This window comes from Alosa pseudoharengus, unplaced genomic scaffold (genome assembly GCF_046254945.1).
Source record: "Alosa pseudoharengus isolate Yale_2024_CS ecotype anadromous, Long Island Sound unplaced genomic scaffold, YU_APseudo_1.1 YU_APseudo_1.1_scf_1, whole genome shotgun sequence".
Taxonomy (NCBI): domain Eukaryota; kingdom Metazoa; phylum Chordata; class Actinopteri; order Clupeiformes; family Clupeidae; genus Alosa; species Alosa pseudoharengus.
The window spans coordinates 46,291,654-46,315,188 of record NW_027468564.1 but is presented as its reverse complement, the minus strand read 5'-3'; the positions used below and the strand labels follow the sequence as shown (position 1 = coordinate 46,315,188).

The 23,535-nt window shown below is 40.9% G+C and overlaps 5 protein-coding genes across 5 annotated transcripts; 3 read left to right on the top strand and 2 right to left on the bottom strand.

Moving 5' to 3' along the window:
- Window positions 1–13,659: 13,659 nt before the first annotated feature.
- On the top strand, window positions 13,660–14,317 carry LOC143105653 (histone H1-like). Its single transcript, XM_076269740.1, has one exon. It carries the CDS (start codon window positions 13,689–13,691, stop codon window positions 14,298–14,300), a length of 612 nt encoding a protein of 203 aa, XP_076125855.1. The 5' UTR covers window positions 13,660–13,688; the 3' UTR covers window positions 14,301–14,317.
- A 1,842-nt stretch (window positions 14,318–16,159) lies between these two features.
- LOC143130603 (histone H2A) lies at window positions 16,160–16,633 on the top strand. Its single transcript, XM_076289997.1, has one exon. It carries the CDS (start codon window positions 16,160–16,162, stop codon window positions 16,535–16,537), a length of 378 nt encoding a protein of 125 aa, XP_076146112.1. The 3' UTR covers window positions 16,538–16,633.
- Window positions 16,634–17,081: 448 nt separating this feature from the next.
- LOC143105571 (histone H3) lies at window positions 17,082–17,652 on the top strand. The gene has a single exon (XM_076269621.1). The coding sequence runs from the start codon at window positions 17,217–17,219 to the stop codon at window positions 17,625–17,627; it is 411 nt and encodes a 136-aa protein (XP_076125736.1). The 5' UTR covers window positions 17,082–17,216; the 3' UTR covers window positions 17,628–17,652.
- Window positions 17,653–18,533: 881 nt separating this feature from the next.
- Window positions 18,534–18,954, bottom strand: LOC143105497 (histone H2B-like). The gene has a single exon (XM_076269497.1). The coding sequence runs from the start codon at window positions 18,943–18,945 to the stop codon at window positions 18,571–18,573; it is 375 nt and encodes a 124-aa protein (XP_076125612.1). The 5' UTR covers window positions 18,946–18,954; the 3' UTR covers window positions 18,534–18,570.
- A 1,041-nt stretch (window positions 18,955–19,995) lies between these two features.
- On the bottom strand, window positions 19,996–20,307 carry LOC143119144 (histone H4). Its single transcript, XM_076280435.1, has one exon. The coding sequence runs from the start codon at window positions 20,305–20,307 to the stop codon at window positions 19,996–19,998; it is 312 nt and encodes a 103-aa protein (XP_076136550.1).
- Window positions 20,308–23,535: the final 3,228 nt, after the last annotated feature.

Here is a 23,535-nt window from a genome sequence, read left to right as displayed (position 1 = left end):
AATCTACACTGCGGTAATTTTTTGTGTCTAACCTATAACATCAAATAAATCAATTGTCATCAGTAGTTGTATGGTATGCACGTCCATAGTGGGATATTTGCACGCACCGCCCTATTAAAGCGCTTTCAAAATCCAAAATGTTTGTAGAGGCGGAGCTCCACCTGTAAGATATATGACAGAATCCTACACGTGAGAAAACTTCGTTTTTAAGACAATTGATTGGTCAGTGTGCGGTAGATTACACGATTTGAGCTATAACTTAGCACATAACCTCCTCCCGACCAGGTTTGGTTGACAGCATAAGATACCATGGTGATATAGCGACACTAAAACAGATCCACTTTCGTGTCACAGCATAGCCTGGCTTTGAGCGCAACATACCTCGCTAACCCACTAATCGAGATTCGTAGTACACCCCACTGGCGACCCAAATAAAATCTCCTTTGGGAACCAATGGCTTACAGTATCAAGCGGACTTCAGCTGCCACCTTCTGGCGAAACGTTGTAATACATTTCACGCAGCTGCTTGAATCACGGAAAGCGCAAATGAAGTGGCCACTTCTAAATGGGACCCACTGTACAGTAGCTGAAGGTCTGTGGCTAAAGCAGCCATAATGAAAGTGCTATCATTGTTTGGATACTTCACACACATGCTTTTTAATCGCATAGACTACAACTACCAAGCTGGAATCAAAGCACATCGACTCCCCTCTCACACACACGCACTTCAAACAAACAAACAGGCGTCACAGTCTCACGCATGTAGCCATAGGCAAACTGTATCAGACTGGTGTGACGTTGGTAAATCATCCATCGCACAGAATGATTTTTGTAGCACGTGCAACAAATATGAGTAGGCCTATCTACAGCCCTGCCTTGGATACATCTCTCAAAATGCGCTCTAAAATATTTGGTTCAAATGGAGATGTAGATCATCAGGGGTGCGTTAATTAATCTACATTGCGGCGAGTTGACACAAATTTCACTTTGACGAATGTATGTGTCAATTACGTCGTGTCAGCCCTAGTTGATTTACTTTAAGCCATGCTCTTCATTACTTGAAACACCTGGTGTTTGGGAATGAACGTTAGCTCAGATGCTTTTTGAGACTTTTTGTGGTCTTAATGCAACATTTTACAAAGCACTGACAAGGCCACCAAGGACTGTGAGCGAATCAACAGCAGAAAAACCTATTTAGCAACCAGAAATGTCCCAGCCCGGTGGTTAGGATGCATCATAGACAGGTTATCTTTTAGGCATATTTTCCATTAAACGCGTTGTGGCTAACTCACTTAGCTCCTGTTAGTAGGCTATGGTCAGAAAAGAATGAGATGACAGTCGAAAGATACAATTACAGTGCTGTTATCAATTTGCTTGGTAAAACCGCATTTATGGTTTTCTACAAATGCACCAGCAATCAAATTGGCCTCCATCACTCAACCAATGCTAACGGTAAAATTATTTTAGGTCCTAGGCTATTGATATAACTTAAAAGTAACGTACCTGCAGTAAAAACAAAGCATGTCCGATAAACATTCTCAGATTTATTTTGGCTTCAAGAAGAAATGGAAATTACATTTCATTTGAAAATCATCCTACCCTTATTAGACATTCTCTGCGGTAAACTACAGTGTTGTCCTTGTAGGAAGTGTCTATTGTTTTTCCAACCCACTTTAGATTAACTTCCAACAAAGTTACGTCTTGCTGCTGTGCCATCTGGTGGACAAACAACATAACACCCATACTGGAAATGCAGCCTAAACAAAGTCCTTTTAGGCAAGTCCCTCCACTCGGCGGCCATTTGACAACGCTTTTTGGGCACTCGTCGGGCATCCATTTCGGAAAAAATGCGCGTGCGCAAGGCTTCACGACACCAATCTTGCTCCAGCGGCGAGATCACAACACATGATTGGCACGATGTCTTCACAACACACCATATGATTGGCTCAATGTATTCACATCACACCACATGATTGGCTCAATGTATTCACATGTCAACGTTTTGCCGAGGAAGGGGTGGGATATGTGTAGACAACGGCCATATTGGCGTTACAAACTAACCCCATGCATTTCTATGGAGGATTTTTTAAGTGCTGTGTCTCCTCATTAGGAAGTCTCAGGCTCAATGTATTCACAACACAACACATGATTGGCTCAATGTATTCCCATTTCGATGTTTTGCCGCGGAAGGGGTGTAATATGTGTAGATAATTGTCATGTTGGCGTTACAGACTAGCCCCATGCATTTCTATGGAGTGCTGCGTCTCCTAATTAGAAAGTCTCTGATGCAAGTCAGAAAGGGAAAGATTGGGGAAAGGTTCCAGTGGGGGCTAGCATAGAAGCAAAGAGGGGGAGTGAGGGTGTGTTTGTGTGTGAGGGTGTGTGTGTGTGTGCGTTTTAATGTACTGAAGCACATACAGTCCATCTGATCAATAAGTATGTGCATGGACACTATTTATACACATTTTCTCAACCATTAATTTCTAATGGCTGGTCATTTTTGACCGGAAATACATATGGGTGTTCTAAAGTTAACACTCAAATTGTTATAAAAAATATCAAAATTTGTTTTGTGTATTCAGATGCCCTGTGTTAAAGTCAAGGAGCCTCATGGTTGTCAGAATAAGTTAACAATATTTTTGAGAGAAAATATGACCGCTAATACAACAGGAGGGTTAATAATTGACCCTCTACCCTTGAACCAGTTATTCCCTGTATCAGGGATGGGCAGTATTTCTAATACATGTATTTAAAATATGTATTTTTTAAATACAAAATACTATTTTGTAATTTGTATTTTATTGAGATGATGAAAATGCTTTCGTATTTTGTATCAAAATACTTCAGTGTTGTGTATTTTTGTATTTTCAAAATACTGTAAAATACTTTCTGTGAAACACTGTGATGACATCTATCTAACTACTGTAAAGCACAAAATGTATGTCTCTGTCTGTTTGTGGCACCCTTGCATGGTCAAGCCCCTCTGCTCCAGTAGAGTGTTTATTTTCCTTTGCTGGAATGATTAACAGGCCCCATAGCAATTATAAAATATAAAAAATATTTATATATATAAAAAATAGTCTGAATGCAACACTGTTTGAGAGTTAGTTGTGCTTAAAGGCTTCAACTGAGGAGACACGACTAGCTAAGGTTACACACACTCCTTTGCTCACACAAGGACAGCACAAGGACTTGAATCAGAGACTTTCAAATGAGGAGACACAGCACTTAAAAAATCCTCCATAGAAATGCATGGGGTTAGTTTGTAACGCCAATATGGCCGTTGTCTACACATATCCCACCCCTTCCTCGGCAAAACGTCAACATGTTAATACATTGAGCCAATCATGTGGTGTGATGTGAATACATTGAGCCAATCATATGTGGTGTTGTGAAGACATCTTCCCAATCATGTGTTGTGAACTCGCCGCTGGAGTAAGATTGGTGTCATGAAGCCTTGCGCACGCGCATTTCTGCAGAATAGGATGCCCGATGAGTGCCCAAAAATCGTTGCTACATGGCCGCCGAGTGGAGGGACTTGCCTAAAAGGACTTTGCTGGAGTTCACAAGTTTATACTGCATTTTTTTCTAGACTTTAAATTTGTCTATGTGAAATATTTACATACAAGATACCTCAAACAAGGACATTTCCAATTTTGCACATTTTAAATAAGAAATGATTGATAATGTCATAATAATTGGCTTCTAATTGGCTCAACTGATTGGATGGTATTAATATGACAACCTGATTTTTATTTTTACTTTTTTTTGTATTTAACACACACCAGTTTCAGGTGTACTGTATACAAAATTATTCAACTGTGATGAAACTCACCATAAGTGTGGTAGTGATGGTGTTAAATAACTTAAAAGGTGAAAATGCTACCTAGTTTAAATTTCTAAATAAGTCATCTATTTGGATTGTTTGTCTTTGAGTTATTGTCACTGATTCATAGTGGGCAATCTATTACACCAACTGGCTGGGAAGTGCAACATTTGTGGAGTCGGCATTGCATGTCGCTGCAAAACAGTACGCTACATCTCCAAACTTAAAAAAAGTAGACTAACAGTCAATAAAAGTGGAATGTCAGAGCAGCACAAAATACTAAAAGCCATGCAGAGTGTCCTGTTCGCAGGGGCGGAGCTACGTGGTGGCCAGGGGGGGCCACGGCCACCACTGGTCAAAGCTTGGCCACCCTGCTGGCCCCCCCAGCTCCGTTCAGTGAAAAGTAAAAAATAAAAAAATTATTGCTGCCGTTTTCGACGGCACTTTGCCAACACTTTGCAAAGCAGGGACTGAACCAATTACTGCACTCTATCTTCGACCATTGGCCCAGTCAGGAAGTGTAGCCCACGGTTGTGATCAAATCGTGAGTAGGCTAGGCCTAGTGCAGCAGCAGCAGCAGCAGCGGGACAATTCAAGTCATCTGTTAAAAACACTTGACAGTTACTACTTAACTTCAGTAACAACAGGTGAGTTGATGATGAGATGGAACATTAATGCTAATAAGATGTTAGAATGTGTCACGAATCATAGCCAAGTGAGCTGCGTTGGGCTGTCCTTAGGTAGGCTCTGACTTTGGTGTGGGGCTGATCAGAAATAATCGGATGCCCGCGGTAACGCTGTTACAAAAATATTTCGATAAAATTCGGGTGAAATGCAAGCATATTAGGCACATATCATGGCTCCAATAAAAGTAGGCTAATAGGGCCTAGGCTAGGCTACTTTACAAAAAACATAATTTGCTGACTGCGTGTGGTTCTTGCCATAGCTGGTCAGGCAGAGGCTGCTTTGCCTGAGTTCTTTGTTACATTGCTCCAGAACTGTTCATCGCAGCGAGATGAAACTTTAATTGCGTGACAGAGCAGAAGGCTTTCCAAAGAGACTAAACTCTTGCCTGTGCGATCAAGTATGATTCATATTTATAGTTTACCTGCGCACCCTTTACTCTCGTTTGAACATAGACAGTAAAATAAATGGACGAACAGACTCCGTCGTTCTCAATGGGAGGGTACTGAGTCATTTTTCAGTTGGTCTCCCCAGTACTGCGCAGACTCGCACTTAACTTCGTGACGTTAGCCATCAAACTGAATCTTGTAACTCATATGATAGATAGGCTACACAGAAATTCTTCTCACACTTCCTTCGCCTTCAAAGTCATCAAAGTTCAACATTTATTTATGTATTATTATTAATATCATCCTCACAAGTGATATCAAGTCGTGTTAATGTTGAAACTACCACACATGATCATCTTCAAAAACAGTCAAAACAAAAAAGTTATTGCCTTGAGGCTAATCTTCTTTCCACTTTTCTGACCTACGTCAATCCATCGAAAACCTCTGAAATGATTATCGTTAGACTACCTAACGGTAAAACTACTGTTTTTCCATTAGGTTTACTTGCCTCTATGCTTTACCTTAACATAGGCTACAATACAATGGGAGGGCACTGAGTCAAATAGAACGATTTTTCAGTTGGTCCCCCCAGTACTGCGCAGACTCACACTTAACTTTGTGACGTCAGCCATCGAACTGAATCTTGTAACTCATATGATAGATACACAGAAATTCTTCTCACACTTCCTTCGCCTTCAAAGTCATCAAAGTTAAACATTTATTTATGTATTATTATTAATATCATCCTCACCAAGTCGAGTTAATGTTGAAGCTACCATACATGATCATCTTCAAAAACAGTCATGCTAAAACAAAACAAAGTTATAGCCTTGAAGCTAATTTTCTTTCCACTTTTCCGACCTACGGTCAATCCATCAAAAACCTCTGAAATGATTAGTGCCCTTTTTAAAAAAATTAGGTTTACTTTTTTATTATTATTAGGTTCCCCCTGTGTAATGCTTTACCTTAACATACGGTCGTGTATGCTAGGTTTTGCTTATGAGTTACCGTCATAGACAGTAAGGTGGACTGAGCTTCTTATCCAAACAATACGGTTATCTCCCTACGGCGTGAAAGAGAGATTACGTCAAAGCTAGCTTCCCTCCAACTGAACAAGCTAACCGTTCTTCTTACGGGTAACCAACGTTACGGACGAGGTAGTGGAGTGTGTTTTGCCTTTGTAGTGTTTATGTGGATTACACAGAAGCTACAATATCGGCACAGGATATATGTTATATGAAGTTATGGTATTTCAAAAAAATCCTACAATGAATGGACTTCTATGGGAGTTAGCAGAGAGGTGGTCCCTCCAGCCTACGTCGATTCTTCTACTTCCGGGAATTCGCCTGCCCCCTTGGACGCATCCCATTTACTTTACATGGGCTCACGTGATCCGTTGCCGAACTGAATTGTGGGTCCGTCGCGTCGCGTTTCTCCCGCCGCTCGCGTTGAGGAGTTCAGCTGTTGCTGACGGCACCAACCAATCACATTATGGTTTTACTTCAAGTAATTTGCATAGCTACCGTTGGGAACACCCACTGGCATGCATTGACGGAACGCAGCTGTGTGTGGGAGCCGTTACTCGCGAACCCGTGATCGCATAGATATGGCAAGCATATCAGAAGAAAGAGGAGACACAGGGCTATCTATTGGTACCAAGTATATCGATGCTTCTGGGCTATAAAAACAGACAACGTGACTGCAAAATAACATCATGTACAAAAAACAACTCTCGTTTGAATTAGGCCCTACTCACGAACCCGTGATCGGATAAATATGCCACGCATGTCAGATGAAAGAGGAGATACAGAGCTATCATTTGATACCAAGTACATCCTTCTGGGTTATAAAACAGACGAAATGACATCAAAATAATAACTTCATATAGCTCCACTTACCCCACGTTTTCGTGTGGCAAGGCATGTTCATAATTTAACGCTATCATGTGTTTCTCTAGGGTTCTAAGGGTTAATTTCTTAATTCAGAGCCATGTTACTTACAGCTAAGTACTTAGAGTGGATATCAGAAAGAAATATAGTTTGGCCATCAGTATAAGATTAAATATCTGAATACAATATTGGTAGTATTTATTATTGTTCTTTAACATCATTTGAATAAGACTGATTAAGTAAGGTGCATTGTCATAATGCACTTTTTATAGCATTGGCTTATGGAAAATGATTTGGAGTGGACAACAAACTGACCTGTGTATCAGTGTTGGCTTTACACAATTTATTATTATTATTAAAATAGGCTATCCTAATCTTCAAAACTTTGAGTAGTTTTTAAATAGTAGTTTGATTCCCAAGTGCCACCCCAATAAAAAGTCTGGACCCAGCTGCCCCCCCTATAAAATAATCCTGGCTACGCCCCTGCCTGTTCGCTTTTAAACTTTCCATCACATTTAGTGCCTCTGCCAAGCCACTTCATAAATGTGTTAGAATTAGTTCTGTACTTTAAAGGACAGGTTCGGTATTTTACACTTAAAGCCCTGTTTTCAGATAGTTTATGATTAAATAGAACGTTTAAGATTGAAATTTATGCTGCTGTCCTGAGAATTTTCGGTTTCTGTGGTAGCGTCCCCCCTCCTCCAGAACGCTGCATAGGTGCACTGGAACAATCCTTCCTAAAACGCATTAAACTTTCGTTTACAAAGACGTGAAACTCACCGATTGGTCAGGGGTGTCGCTGCAAAAGATGCTTTCCAACATGCGTTGTAAAACTGTGGAGCTATTTTTCCAAACGCCTCACACCCGTACATTCTTCCGTTGAGAGCTTGAATAATAGACACTCCAGCCCAGTTGGTGGCGATAATGCACCTTACATCGTCTTCCCAATTACAAGCAAACCACTGGCATTTCATTGAATACACAGAAGAAGCAGAAGATCGCTGTCTTGAAGTATTTTGCAACAGACAGCTAAAAATGAGGCGATTTTGTGCAGTTCCGAATTGCGGGAAAATTCGTAGCAAAACAAGTTGTCACAGACTTCCTTTCAACGATCCAGAGGGGTATTTCACAAAGGCAGAATTAAGACATCCAAGATAAGTGATAAAGCGAGGTTTGACATAGCGTTGTCTGGTCATCCTAGCTCAATTCGTTTCACTAATGCCAATCCAGGATGAGTAGGAGCGACTATGTCAAACCAGGTGTATGTAATTCAGGATGTGTGCGCGTTCTCGTTTCTGCTCCAAAGTGCCCACGGTTGGAATAAAAAAGACGCGGAAAATAGCGTCATTCACATAAACAACCGCTTTTGATATAGACTAACAATGAAGTAAAGTTATCCTTTTTGGAATGGGGAATCATGGGTATTTCTGTAAAACAGCAGAAGTAGGCGTGGTAGACCAACTGAATGCAAATTTACGTATGCACCCACGTGTGAGTGCTTCCTTGTCTCGGCACGCAACATCATTAAGAAAGCGCTTGCCACTGCAAAGAATGCACATAGTATGATTTACCTTAATATTATAGTTGAAAATACCTTCGAAAACTTGCCCCTCTACTTCCAATCAACTACAGTAGGCTCATTCATTCATTAAACGTCCATCAATAAAATAAGCAAACAATGAGTAGGCTACCTAGGCCTATGTTAATAATTATAAGGCTATCACAATTGAAATAATAACCATATGGTAGTAAGCAGACAATCTGTTTTGTTTTGCGAACAAATACATTTATCAAATAGTTTATAAATGTAATAAAGCTCCTTAAAAATTAGCACGGAGGTCTGATGTGAATGACAGCTAGCTGAACCAATAAGACAACATAATTACCATTAGAATGAACTTAGCTTGGCTGTTAGCCTGGTCGGGACCAGGCTAGGTGCAGAGAATAAATCCCCATGGTAACTTATGTGCCATCTCTTTTGTGAAACCAAGTCAAGGCTAAATTCATCCAGGATAACCTAAAAATCCCAGCTTACAGTTTTTTCTGAATGCTTAAACACATGTTTTGTAACTATGGCTTTTTTTGCAAAACTCTACACACAAATGGCAAAACCACTCACTGAGTTCGCAAAACTAAAAGCACAAACACTGCTTTGCACTCAGTTTGCAATTTTGTAACACACACTTTGCACAACTGTAGGCACAATGGCTATTATTTACACTATTTTGCCAACTCTTTGGCACACTTTCTCATGTGAAAACTATTTTAGATAATTAGTTCACTTTGCAATCAGCTTAAGCACTATAAATAAGCCACAGGTAATGTACAATGGGTACAATGGAGTGAGCAGGAAGAGTGAGAAGAGAAAGAAATAGCCCTTTTACAGACAAAAGTTTGAGGTCATACTTTTGTCATAGTTCTGTAAACATACAGGGATCCAAACTTCAAGTATTAGTGTTTATTTACACACATCAAAACAAACACAAGTGTGTTTTTCCAAGTCAAAACACAAAATAGCATTTCACTGAGACAAAACAAATCAGTCTACATCGGGTCGTCTCTCTCAAAATTCTGTCTACATCACATGCAATGTCCTAGTCCAAGGCACCGGGAAAAATATATTCTGGAATGACGTATCCAGGCCTGACATGACAATATCCCCACATGTAGACTGTTTTTTTGTCTGTAAAAGGCCTATTTCTTTCTCTTCTCACTCTTCCTGCTCACTCCATTGTACCCATTGTACATTACCTGTGGCTTATTTATAGTGCTTAGGCTGATTGCAAAGTGAACTAATTATCTAAAACAGTTTTCACATGAGAAAGTGTGCCAGAGAGTTGGCAAAATAGTGTAAATAATAGCCATTGTGCCTACAGTTGTGCAAAGTGTGTGTTACAAAATTGCAAACTGAGTGCAAAGCAGTGTTTGTGCTTTTAGTTTTGCGAACTCAGTGAGTGGTTTTGCCATTTGTGTGTAGAGTTTTGCAAAAAAAGTCATACTTACAAAAAATGTGTTTAAGCATTCAGAAAAAACTGTAAAAGGACTTTGATAAGACTCATAGACCTCTCCAGAATAAGTCCCGCCTCCTAACTTCCGTATCCATCCAACTTCCGGGCGTGGATTGTCTATGGCAGTGGTCCCCAAACTACGGCCCGCGGGCCGGATACGGCCCGCCACCTCATTTTGGGTGGCCCCGCAAAACATGTCCGTAGTATATAGCATCTGGCCTGCACGGGATTACAACATCGTCAAACTAAAACCTCCGCAATTTCCCATATTCATTCTCTATGGCGAGTCTTAAAAGTGCACATGTAATACTCTTTTTGTCCACCGGTGGTTGTTTTGGCGCTGTTTTGCGTTTGCCATAGAAAACGGAATGACATGTAGGCCTACCTGCAAACAATGTAAGAGGCCTATGCTGACTGCATCAGTGCTCAAAGTATTTTAAACGTTTATCAATTAATTGTTAATAACTAACTAACTTCTATTCAAGTCATATTTCTGGGACTTTCTTGGATAATTATTTCTATTTTTTATTCACTCGTTCAAATGTTCATACAAAGAGTTCACAAAGTTCTCATCAGGTGACTGAAAGTTAGAATGGTGGTCATTTCAGACCACTTCAGCACTTCATAAAATTCTCATAGTTTGAGAACTTTAAATTACTTGTAGGATATTCACAACTTGAGCTGTGTATGCAAAGACACAGAATTCAGAGTTCACACATTTTTTATACTCTTGGGACTCCCTGCTAATACTTTTGGGAATGCAAACGTTTTTTTTTTTTTATTAGTATTATTTAATTTTACACTGATATGGCATGATGACAATATAAACACAGCTAACAATGGTATTAAATTGCAATAGCCTATGATTAAATGTAATAGAATATTCAACTAAGGTAGACTGCTGTTGTTCACAGCACTAAGCTATTTATGGTTACTGATATAGAACTACTCCGAGTCTCTGGCCCTCTCTTGGAGCCAGGCATAGTGAGCTGGCCCTCGGAAGAAAAAGTTTGGGGACCACTGGTCTATGGGAAATAACATGGCGTTTTGAAAGATCGTACCTGTCAAACTCTGTAGGTGACAAAGTAGAAAAAGCTGCTGGGCAGATTGGCCTACACACTTCTGCCATCTAGTTTCCACTGGATTTTTTGATTTTCGGTGCCGTTCAAGTAGTATAGTCTATAGTATACTAAACGGCACCGACAATCAAAAAATCCAGTGGAAACTAGATGGCAGAAGTGTGTAGGCCAATCTGCCCACCAGCTTTTTCAACTTCGCTACCTACAGATGTTTTACCGGTATGATATTTCGAAACGCCATGTTATTTCCCATAGACAATCCACGCCCGGAAGTTGGATGGATACGGAAGTTACGGAGGCGGGACTTATTCTGGAGAGGTCAATAGACAGTAAAAGGATAAGACTACAGAAAGAATACAAACAACCCCATATCAGTTTCCGGCAGCGGAGTAATACCGTACCTCACAGCACATCCAATACAAGTCAATTGAGTTGGACAAAAACTACGATAAAACCTGTTGGAAAGAATCTTTTGCAGCGATTTTTGTGTGAGCATATCAGCGAACACCCCTGACCACTCGGTGAGTTTCACGTCTTTGTAAACGAAAGTTTAATGCGTTTTAGGAAGGATTGTTCCAGTGCACCTATGCAGTTCTGGAGGAGGGGGGGCACTACCACAGAAACCGAAAATTCTCAGGACAGCAGCATGTGTCCAAATTTCAATCTTAAACGTTCTATTTAATAATAAACTATCTGAAAACAGGGCTTTAAGGGGCCGTTTATACGAGGACGATTGCGAAGGAAGACGACAAAATATTTTATCATAAGTGCCTTTCGTTTACACGGCGACCCCGCCATCGGGGCTTGAAGACGCAAAAATCTGAAGACTCCTTCCAGAGTGTAGCGTTTTGAAGACGACCCGGGTTGCGTCTCCGTCTAAACGGCTAAACCAAAGATCCTTGATTACCTCTCTGGCTAAACTGTCAAATTAGAATGTCTGCGCGTGACGTACCGGGGTTCTATCACACCACCACCCAGCGGTCTAGAACGCATATCCAATCGAATATCACATACTCTTGCGTCTTCATATAAACAAAGATTTCCCCCTGAGAATGCTCGTCTAAACACGAATAAAAAAATGAAGACGAGACGCCACTTCTGCGTCTTCTCTTTTCATCGTCACCGTATAAACGTAGCCTAAGTGTAAAATACCGAACCTGTCCTTTAAAGAACATTTTGAGCGATCACATAGCCTACGTTCAATGTTGCAATATTATCAGAAGGCCCTATATGCAATTTGCATTTGAGCAGGATCTTATAAGAATATTTCAAAATGAATGGAAACACTGTGTGCTATAGTCTATTAAACACTATAGGCTATGACCGCTATGTTCTTGCACTATTATCCCCTATGATATTGCTTCAGTTATCCAAAAGGCTCGAAGGATGCTCTTTATTATATGGCAATTTTGGAAAAATAACTAATAAAAGTGAGGTGAGGTGCCTCCCCAACCATTGTTCTCTGGCGCCGACCCTGGCAGAGGTTTATATTGGGATGTCTAACATGAGGGGTCAGCATATCTAATCTGTTGACTGATTATGGAAGGAGTCTCTTGCTTTCAGATGATTTTCCAGGTAGTGCACAAGTGAAGGGATAGACAAAAAAGGCTTTTAGAAAGAAGTATTTTGAAAATACAAAAATACAGTATTTTATTTTGATATTTTTTTTTGGCTGCTGTATTTTGTAGCTTATTTTGATACATTTATAGTGTGGGTATTTGGTATTTTATTTGGACATTTTTATGTATTTGTGCCCATTCCTGCCTGTAGTCAATCTCTTACGAAAACATAACTTTTTAATACTTTATCAGCACAATATAAGAAATGTCAGAAATTAAAAGAAATATCTTATATTTCAATATAAGAAATGTGTTAAGAAGTGAAACCCAACGTATTTAGGGGACGACTGTAGGCCTACGCTTTAAAAACACGACAGTGATATAGCAACATGACCAAATATATATATGGCATTCAGGCATTGTATCAAGAGTTATTCGGTAATGAAAGAGTTACTTTGGGTCCAGGAGAGATGGTACAAGATGTTACCCGATGAATAGATTGCCTACTCATAATGAAAAGACCAAACGCAACTGTATAATGTGCTCCCCACAATATGGCATATTGACAGTCCAAAGAATAGTCTAAGCCAGAAACATATATTCTATTGTAATTCAGTCTTGGTCATATGTCTGCATAAGCAGAATTAACAATATTGCCACATCACGTATGTTTCCCATAAATTGGTCCTATAATATTTACACCTATATGGTATGTATGCGTGTGTTTTGTGTTTGTGAATTGTGTTTCGCAGTGTCCATAAAGCTCCCGATTGGAAAGTACACATTCGCAAAAACCACATTGTAACACGTAAAAGCAGTGACAGAGACTCATGTTTTGGTCTAAGGCACTTCTTTGTCGACGTATTGCGCGGTTTTACTATGATTGTATGCATGTTTTCCTCACAAAACTCAGACTGACTGCAACCTCTCCACCTAGAGGTCCGACGTTCTCAGTTTGTTGCAAAAGTGATAAAGGGCGACCAAAGCGCCCATATATTCTTTTTGACGTGCAGGCTGTGCTCTTCACAACAGACATCGTCTTGTTGGTAAATGTCGTGTCGTTACTCATATTTCTTACAAAGAAGTGTGTGAAGAAAACACAAGTGATCTCTTCGCCACAGAAAGGCCGGGACAGCTTTCACTCTGCTGAGTCTAAATGGTTCTCATGTTCATTTTAAGTCCTGCCCACCGGCTTTCGCAGTCATTAACTCTCCGGTCTCCCAAGTAGTCTGTGCGTGAAACCTAAACGATACAATGGCAGAAACAGCTCCAGCTCCCGCTGCGGCCCCAGCAAAGGCCCCTAAGAAGAAGGCTCCCCGACCCAAGAAAACTGGCCCAAGTGTGGGCGAGCTCGTCGTCAAGGCCATCTCTGCTTCAAAAGAGAAGAAAGGAGTCTCTCTGGCTGCGCTGAAGAAAGCACTGGCGGCTGGTGGGTACGATGTGGAGAAGAACAACGCTCGTGTCAAACTGGCCATCAAGAGTTTGGTCACCAAGGAAACTCTTGTCCAGACTAAAGGGATCGGCGCGTCCGGCTCGTTCAAGCTGAACAAGAAACAGGCAGTGGAAAAGAAGCCGGTAAAGAAGGCAGCTCCTAAAACCAAGAAGCCTGCAGCGAAGAAACCTGCGGCGGCAAAGAAGCCCAAGAAGGCAGCAGCCAAGAAGCCTGCGGCCGCCAAAAAGTCTCCGAAGAAAGCAGCCAAGAAGCCCGCCACACCGAAAAAGGCAACGAAGAGCCCGAAGAAGGCCAAGAAGCCCGCTGCCTCCAAGAAGGCAGCGAAGAGCCCCAAGAAAGCAAAGGCAGCGAAACCCAAGGTGGCTAAGCCTAAAGCTGCCAAACCCAAAAAGGCTGCACCCAAGAAGAAATAAATGTTCGCGCATTAGTCTTTTTCACCATGTATACGAAAAGGCTCTTTTAAGAGCCACCCAAACGCTCTCTGAATGCTTTTATTCCGTCAGTGCCCGCTGGTAGGCAGACGAAATTCTGTTTGCGAATACACAATCATACTCGGGTCCTTCTGCATTTGTTTACTATAGTTCACAAAACCCAGACTGCGTCATGGATCAAATGAATGAGTGTATAAGCTACCCGACGGGGACATATACATAAAAGCGAGTGGTATCAAGTAGTGTGTAGACAATTCACTAATGCAATACATATGGCAAGCAATTTTAACATTTACCCGCTAGACTGGATATGTATTGCAGATATCTGTAATTCAGTTTTGCCTAGTCAAAACGAACATTTTAGATATCCGCAATTGAATTCTTCCTATCCATAATTGTCATTTCAGATATCCACAAAGACATTCTTCCTAGGACAAATGACGCCACATTTGCCATTCGTTTCTATGGGGTTTATCATTACGGATATCTTCAATTCAGTTGTAGATATCCACTATGTGAATTACGGAAATCTGCAATTGAATTGTAGATATCTGTAATTCCAGTTAGAGATATCTACAATTTGATTCTGACTAGTCATAACTCCAGTTGAAGATATCTTTAATTCACTTCAATTCAAGATATCTACATGTTCCTTTTCAGATATCTTGAATTAAGTTTTGACTAGGCGAAATGACATTGTAGATATCTGTAAATGGAATTTTGACTAGTCAAAATGACGTTGTAGATATCTCAAACTGGAGTTAGGGATAGTCATAATTTGATTGTAGATATCTATTATCAAGTTATAGATATCTTGAATGAGTTTTGATTAGATACATCTGAAATTGGAGATATCTATAACTTTCATTCTGCCATAAATACAAGTGCTAGTTAGCTCAACTTATCCCAGCCTTGGTGGCTCATCTAACCCCACAACCACCATTTTGATAGAAAATGCTTCTCACAACAAGCCAAGGTAACATTCATGATTTGTGTAGCCCTCACATCATAGATTACGAGGGCACCCATTGAGGTGTAATGCATCTGAATGTTCTAATCACGTTTTCTCCAAATAACCCTAACTCTGGACATGAATGGAATCCACTTTTTTTTTACCACATTTGCCATGTGCTGTACCTTTCCACAGATTGTAAAGAATGATTCCCTCTTCCGTAAAATGCTGTCACATGATACAATGTGTTTACGGTTTCCTAGAAAAAAGGAGTGGCTCATCTTATCCCTATGCTTAATGGGTTGTGTATGTAACTTTAAAATACATATTAGGTAATTTATTACGGTAACACAACATGACGTATATCTAATGCAACAGGTGTTTCCAAACATGAAACAAAGTATCCAAAAGGATACAAGGAAGTATTGTCACATGCATATAGTTACTGGAAGTAAGAAATGCAGTGAAATTATGTCTGGTGTCAGCCTATTTTAACCAAAACCTTGCAATACAACAATTTCAGCTCGTTACATTGTAATAGCCAGTACCAGTGCCAAATGTGTATCTCAGGAAGCCTCGTTGGTTTACTGGGTATTAAGTTTAACCTCTGGAAACTTCGCTGTAACTTTACCTAGGATATTACTTCTCTACTGTGCCATGCGTTAACTTTTTTTGTGATTGAGCTTCTAGGCTAAAAGGAAGGGGGAAGTGTTGTGCGCGCCAAATAGATTTCAAAATGATGTCACGCAACGAACTACACGTTGATTGGCTCTCACCTTTCTGTTCTCATCCACTGAGGCACGGAGTAGCACCGCGGTGGTGTGGCATAATAAGACATGACTTTCCACCGCTTAGCATTTCAGTATTCAGACGAACACCTACTAAGAAAATGAGCGGTAGAGGCAAAACCGGCGGCAAGGCCAGAGCTAAGGCCAAGACTCGTTCATCCAGGGCTGGACTTCAGTTTCCCGTGGGCCGTGTGCATAGACTGCTGCGTAAAGGCAACTATGCTCAGCGTGTCGGCGCTGGTGCACCGGTTTACTTGGCTGCTGTGCTCGAGTACCTGACTGCTGAGATCCTGGAGTTGGCAGGCAACGCTGCCCGTGACAACAAGAAGACTCGTATCATTCCCCGCCATTTGCAGCTGGCTGTGCGTAACGACGAGGAGTTGAACAAGCTCCTCGGCGGAGTGACCATCGCTCAGGGTGGTGTGCTGCCCAACATCCAGGCTGTACTGCTGCCCAAGAAGACTGAGAAGTCCAAGTAAACCTGCTCCTATCAAGTCTCTGAAACAAAGGCTCTTTTAAGAGCCACCCAAATACCCATAAAAAAAAAAATAATTCCAAGCTACCTTCGCCATTAACGTGTTTTCTGTAACGTCAAAAATATTTCCCCACCCAAATAAAAAAATTGAGTAAAGACACTCCTTTTTCTGCCAATACTTGACCACTCTTAGCCCAATAAAAATGTCGGGCAGTAAGTAACTGATAAGACAAATAAGTGGCGTATTACCTCAATGATGTATACGAAGTAAGGCACATCAATGCCGTTTGGGGTTTATAAACAAGCAATTACTTGTAGGCTTTAACGTAGCAAATTCAAGCTACCTTAGGTCATATTTGTGTTTGTACTTGACGACTAACAGGTTAATTGTTTGATGTGTTTGTTTCTATAACAGGCTATATGCACTAACCGATGAAATGTTTCAGTATATTTATTTTATTTGTCATTTAAATTGAAGAGGTTTTATGAATAGTCAATCAACACAATGACGTAGGCCATTACAAGGGTGGGCTTTGTATTTTGAATTTCAGGCGGCACTCGGATGACCAATCAGCGGAGACCAACAACCTGACGTACACAGGGGGCAGGCTGAGACCGTAGGCCTTATATACCCAAGTTCTGTTATTGTGTTCATACTGTTCAGTTCCGAAGAATACGTAGCAATGGCCAGGACAAAGCAAACCGCCCGCAAATCTACCGGAGGCAAGGCTCCGAGGAAGCAGCTCGCCACCAAGGCTGCGCGTAAAAGCGCACCTGCCACCGGTGGCGTGAAGAAGCCTCACCGTTACAGGCCTGGCACCGTGGCGCTGAGAGAAATCCGTCGTTACCAGAAGTCCACAGAGCTGCTGATCCGCAAGCTGCCCTTCCAGCGTCTCGTCAGAGAAATCGCTCAGGACTTTAAGACTGATCTGCGCTTCCAGAGCTCTGCTGTCATGGCTCTTCAGGAGGCTAGCGAGGCTTACCTCGTCGGCCTGTTCGAGGACACAAACCTGTGCGCCATCCACGCCAAGAGAGTCACTATCATGCCCAAGGACATCCAGCTGGCTCGTCGTATCCGTGGGGAGCGTGCTTAAGTGATTTGAAGTCAAGAACCGAAAATTCAAAGGCTCTTTTAAGAGCCACCCAAACATAGAAAAAAGCTGGTTTCCATATATCTTGGTTAAATTGGTTTTTGCTTGTTTAGCCTTAGTATTCTTTTATTATTTGCATGGTTCGGTATTTTCTAATACGTAGGTGTCGCGTATTCATCGCTAAATATAATGGCAACACGTGCAAGAGAGCTCGATACTAGCAAGTTAAACATAACCAACACTCTCAGATGATCCCTCACACATAATGTAGTCGTGTCACCTTTGCACACGAATATACGTTTCGGACTTCTGCCCAGAGAGACGGGGCTTCTCTACGACCGAGTATTAGGGCCACAAACTCGACATATTTATTCTTGACATTCCAAACCAGTTAGTATAGTAGGCTACAGCAAATACACAAATGACACCAGCACAACACAGAGGCGGTCTTCCTTGACGCAGGGTTCATAGCTTTTAGCTAACTTGTCCTATTCGCCCCTGTATACCCGGTTTTAGTTGTGCTCATTCGCTGGAACATTATTCTGGCCTGGTCAATATTTCTCCCACTATCGTGCCGTTTCTCTTCAAACCACACGAGGAGTCCATTGTGTCCCTTGACGTCCGTTTGCCAGCCGTGGCAAAATATGGACCAGTGGTAAATAAAAGGTTCTAAGTGTTGGCTACGCCTTCTACCTAATCCAGGAAGTAACATTTCATACATTTTTGGTACAACTCTTAAAACTAATGCGTTGTTCCTGTCTGGACAGAGATGTGTTAAAAACAACCCAAGTTGTGTTTTCAACAAATTGGTTTTAAGAGTGATTTCAGATAAGTATTGTATGCAAGTGAATGCAGTGTAGTCTGTTTATATTGGAATTACTTTTCAAAGAGAACGTGGGTGGCTCTTAAAAGAGCCTTTGGATTAAAGCGCGTTCAAAATCAGGCTTTACTTGGAGCTGGTATACTTGGTGACGGCCTTGGTTCCCTCGGACACGGCGTGCTTGGCCAGCTCACCGGGCAGAAGCAGACGCACTGCAGTCTGGATCTCCCTGGAAGAGATGGTGGAGCGCTTGTTGTAGTGAGCCAAGCGAGAAGCCTCCCCAGCAATGCGCTCAAAGATGTCATTCACGAAAGAGTTCATAATGCCCATAGCCTTGGAAGAGATACCGGTGTCAGGATGGACCTGCTTCAAGACTTTGTACACGTAGATGGCGTAGCTCTCCTTCCTGCTCTTTCTGCGCTTCTTGCCACCCTTGCCGGCGGTCTTTGTCACGGCTTTCTTGGAGCCCTTCTTTGGGGCAGGCTTGGCTGGATCAGGCATGTTGATATCTCGACTGTCTCTTCGATGATCTGACGGCCCTCAAATTACTCGGTATATGTCTCAAATTTTATGCAAATAGAGGACTGCGTCATTTAAACACCCACGGCCAGAATTATGTCAGTCATTTCCCTCCGAAATCAAATACCCACACGGTTGGTCGTTTTGAATCGAAGGGGGCAGTGTCGAGAAGGTTAGCACCACCCACAGAAAATCGGTTTACAGTACACCACATCCTTTTGTTTCCTTTCACTCACTTTTCTTCTGCATGACAGGAATCCTTCGACGTGTATGGCAAATACCAAGTGTCAAAAAATCATTAAGCGTTACAAATCACAATAACAGTTTTTCTCAGTCCCCTTGGGCCATTTCGAGTTATGATTAACAATGTATTAGTTAATCAACAAAACTCTACGGCAAAAAAAGGAAAAAAAACTGTTCTTTACTGCACTGCGGCTTCTAGGCTACATCATTGTGCAAAAGGAAATGACACATTTACGTCATTTTACTGTAAAAGTAAACCTTTCTATACATTCCGAGGTTCCTGTCTGTCAAGCCACATGTATGCTTGACAGATTATGAAAAACAAGTTGGTGTCACAACTAGTTAAGACTTTAATGGCACACGCGACTTTTCAGCATGCATTTTCGTTTTGTTTTGTTTCTGCAGAGGATTTTGTTTAATCATTTGTGAACCCGAAGTTTAGACTTAATCTGATGTTCTATAGTGCAGTCATGGGTCGCACTTGATACACACGAGAGATTCTTATAACAATTGTTCTGGCACTTCTTGGTTTTCATATCAACACATGGCTTTCCCTTGGCTACCACGGGATGAAGATTGCATTATAAGCGTCTCATGAGATGGAAATGCCCCAGTCTCTGAAATCGTAGGCTACCGTGTTGTTCTCAGACAATTGCATGGCAGTGGTTTATGTATAGCCTTTCCATAATTAAGATAACCCTATACAAACAGGAACACAGCCTTTTTTAAGAGGAACTGGGTGGCTCTTAAAAGAGCCTTTGTGTACAAGTCGAGAGAGAGATCTGATCTTTAACCACCAAAACCGTACAGTGTACGACCCTGGCGTTTCAGAGCATAGACGACGTCCATGGCGGTCACGGTCTTTCTCTTGGCGTGTTCGGTGTAGGTGACGGCATCACGAATCACGTTCTCCAGGAAAACCTTCAACACACCACGAGTCTCCTCGTAGATGAGACCAGAGATACGCTTCACACCACCACGGCGGGCCAGACGCCTGATTGCAGGCTTGGTGATCCCCTGGATGTTATCACGAAGAACTTTGCGGTGGCGCTTTGCGCCTCCTTTCCCAAGACCTTTGCCACCTTTGCCTCTGCCTGACATCTTTTAAACTTCTTGCGACTGAGAGTGGAACGAATGTGAACAAACTACGCCTCGCAACTCACATTAGTGTCTACAGAGAGGACCTTGTTGAAAACTACTACGCACTGCCCCTTCACTCTCCCTCCATTTTATGAATGGAGTGTGCGCGGGCATTTGGCGAATATACGTCACCAAAAAACTTAAACATTTTTTTAATCACAATTCGACACAGGACAGGCATACATAATCCTTGTGTGGTCTCCGGGTCATATTGATCATTTTTATTTGTTTCTATAATAGTGAGGGGGCCTAAGTGGTTTCTGTGGGATTGAAATGTTAATTTTTGGAGAGTGGTTGGACTGTCTTTAGAGGTCATTGAACATGGAGAAAAATTATGTCTCCATTTTTTTTTACCTGTTTTAACCCTATTTTTGTGAAATTGTATATTACACAATTAACACCATAAATTTCGCCTAAATTACTGGCTATGTTGAATAAAGTTCACAAAACAGTTATTTTCTTATTTTCAACAGTATGATTGTATGTCAGTATTATGATTATATGTCAAACATTTAGGGATAAGATCAATAACCAATCAGTTTCATCAAATACACATACTCCATTGCTGAAAGATAGCAAAATCACAGAATCACAGATGAGACCTCAAACAACATTTAATTCATTTACATATACACAACATATTAGATCTCACCTCCACAATGTCCTCATCAAAATCTACAACTAGTCTACTAGACCCTATTCCTACTCACCTTCTTAAGACTGCTCTTCCCTTCCTGGATAATGTTTTGCTCTAGATTATGAATAATTATATCAGGGCATGTACCGCAGTCGTTTAAGACATCTGTTATTAAGCCCTCCCTCAAAAATTCTCGTATTTCCCCTAGGGATCAATAAAGTATCTATCTATCTATCTATCTATCTATCTATCTATCTATCTATCTATCTATTTATCTATCTATCTATCTATCTATAAAACCTAGCCTTGTATCGATACTGGTCCTCCTGGACCTCAGCGCTGCCTTTGACACCATAGACCATGACATACTACTTGGGCTTGAAAATTTGATAGGCATCAAAGACTCAGCACTCGCTTGGTTTAGATCATACCTTCCTAACCATCAACAATTTGTACAGGTCCATAATAAACCATCTTCCCAGATTATGGTAAAATATGGAGTGCCTTAAGGCTCAATACTGGGGCCCCTGTTGTTTAGCAGATGATACATAACTATACCTCTCCTTAAAACCTGATGAATTACAGTTTTTCTCAGTCGCTTTGGTGCTATTCTCACATCACTATTAACATTTGCACAGCAGTTAGTGCATTTCTCAAAACAATTAGTGCAAACTGCAAAACCTAGTGGATGACCTGCAAAAGCACGTCACTTGCTCAAAATGGATAGTCCATTCCTCAAAAGCACGTATTCATGTCAATGAAACTGTCAGTGTCATCAAAATGAGAAGTCTTGACACCATCGTTTATGAACAAGATAGTCAAATGGCTTTGTCATGTTTTCATTATGACAGTTCTCTCAGTGTTTTCCAATGCAAAAAAGGGCAGAACTCGGTGACACTACCTGAACATGCTCAAGACAGCACTATACAGTACTTGTACAGCCATTTGAAAACTACAGTAAAGTTACAGATTGCTGTAGTTAGGGGAGAAAGTGAGTACAAGACACTGAATATGTACATTTTTACTGTATGCTCTTTGCAATTCTACAGCATTGTGACAGAATTTGATAACTAGTTCAAATTCTCCTTCCTCTGAACAAATTGCAAATGCTTTTGGACATGTATCAGTTGCTTTCATACAATTCTCTGCTGTTTTTGTAACATTATCATTTGCTTATGTCATGGCAGTCAAAATGAACTATACTTATGGATACTGAATAGTCGTTCCCTATAAAACTAATAGTCTTCATTTCATTGCTTGAGTCATTACATACAAAATTGTTGAACTAGTTAGCAAATTCTGTCACAATGCTGTAGAATTGCAAAGAGCATACAGTAAAAATGTACGTATTCAGTGTCTTGTACTCACTTACTCACCTAACTACAGCAATGTGTAACTTTACTGTAGTTTTCAAATGGCTGTACAAGTACTGTATAGTGCTGTCTTGAGCATGTTCAGGTAGTGTCACCGAGTTCTGCCCTTTTTTGCATTGGAAAACACTGAGAGAACTGTCATAATGAAAACATGACAAAGCCATTTGACTATCTTATTCATAAACGATGGTGTCAAGACTTCTCATTTTGATGACACTGACAGTTTCATTGACATGAATACGTGCTTTTGAGGAATGGACTATCCATTTTGAGCAAGTGACGTGCTTTTGCAGGTCATCCACTAGGTTTTGCAGTTTGCACTAATTGTTTTGAGAAATGCACTAACTGCTGTGCAAATGTTAATAGTGATGTGAGAATAGCACCAAAGCGACTGAGAAAAACTGTAATTCATCAGGTTTTATGGAGAGGTATAGTTATGTATCATCTGCTAAACAACAGGGGCCCCAGTATTGAGCCTTAAGGCACTCCATATTTTACCATAATCTGGGAAGATGGTTTATTATGGACCTGTACAAATTGTTGATGGTTAGGAAGGTATGATCTAAACCAAGCGAGTGCTGAGTCTTTGATGCCTATCAAATTTTCAAGCCCAAGTAGTATGTCATGGTCTATGGTGTCAAAGGCAGCGCTGAGGTCCAGGAGGACCAGTATCGATACAAGGCTAGGTTTTATAGATAGATAGATAGATAGATAAATAGATAGATAGATAGATAGATAGATAGATAGATAGATAGATAGATAGATAGATAGATACTTTATTGATCCCTAGGGGAAATACGAGAATTTTTGAGGGAGGGCTTAATAACAGATGTCTTAAACGACTGCGGTACATGCCCTGATATAATTATTCATAATCTAGAGCAAAACATTATCCAGGAAGGGAAGAGCAGTCTTAAGAAGGTGAGTAGGAATAGGGTCTAGTAGACTAGTTGTAGATTTTGATGAGGACATTGTGGAGGTGAGATCTAATATGTTGTGTATATGTAAATGAATTAAATGTTGTTTGAGGTCTCATCTGTGATTCTGTGATTTTGCTATCTTTCAGCAATGGAGTATGTGTATTTGATGAAACTGATTGGTTATTGATCTTATCCCTAAATGTTTGACATATAATCATAATACTGACATACAATCATACTGTTGAAAATAAGAAAATAA

Bases quoted from the DNA above. Each gene is read 5' to 3' on its own strand.
- LOC143105653 (XM_076269740.1), top strand. From the start codon at position 13,689: ATGGCAGAAACAGCTCCAGCTCCCGCTGCGGCCCCAGCAAAGGCCCCT.
- LOC143130603 (XM_076289997.1), top strand. From the start codon at position 16,160: ATGAGCGGTAGAGGCAAAACCGGCGGCAAGGCCAGAGCTAAGGCCAAG.
- LOC143105571 (XM_076269621.1), top strand. From the start codon at position 17,217: ATGGCCAGGACAAAGCAAACCGCCCGCAAATCTACCGGAGGCAAGGCT.
- LOC143105497 (XM_076269497.1), bottom strand. From the start codon at position 18,945: ATGCCTGATCCAGCCAAGCCTGCCCCAAAGAAGGGCTCCAAGAAAGCC.
- LOC143119144 (XM_076280435.1), bottom strand. From the start codon at position 20,307: ATGTCAGGCAGAGGCAAAGGTGGCAAAGGTCTTGGGAAAGGAGGCGCA.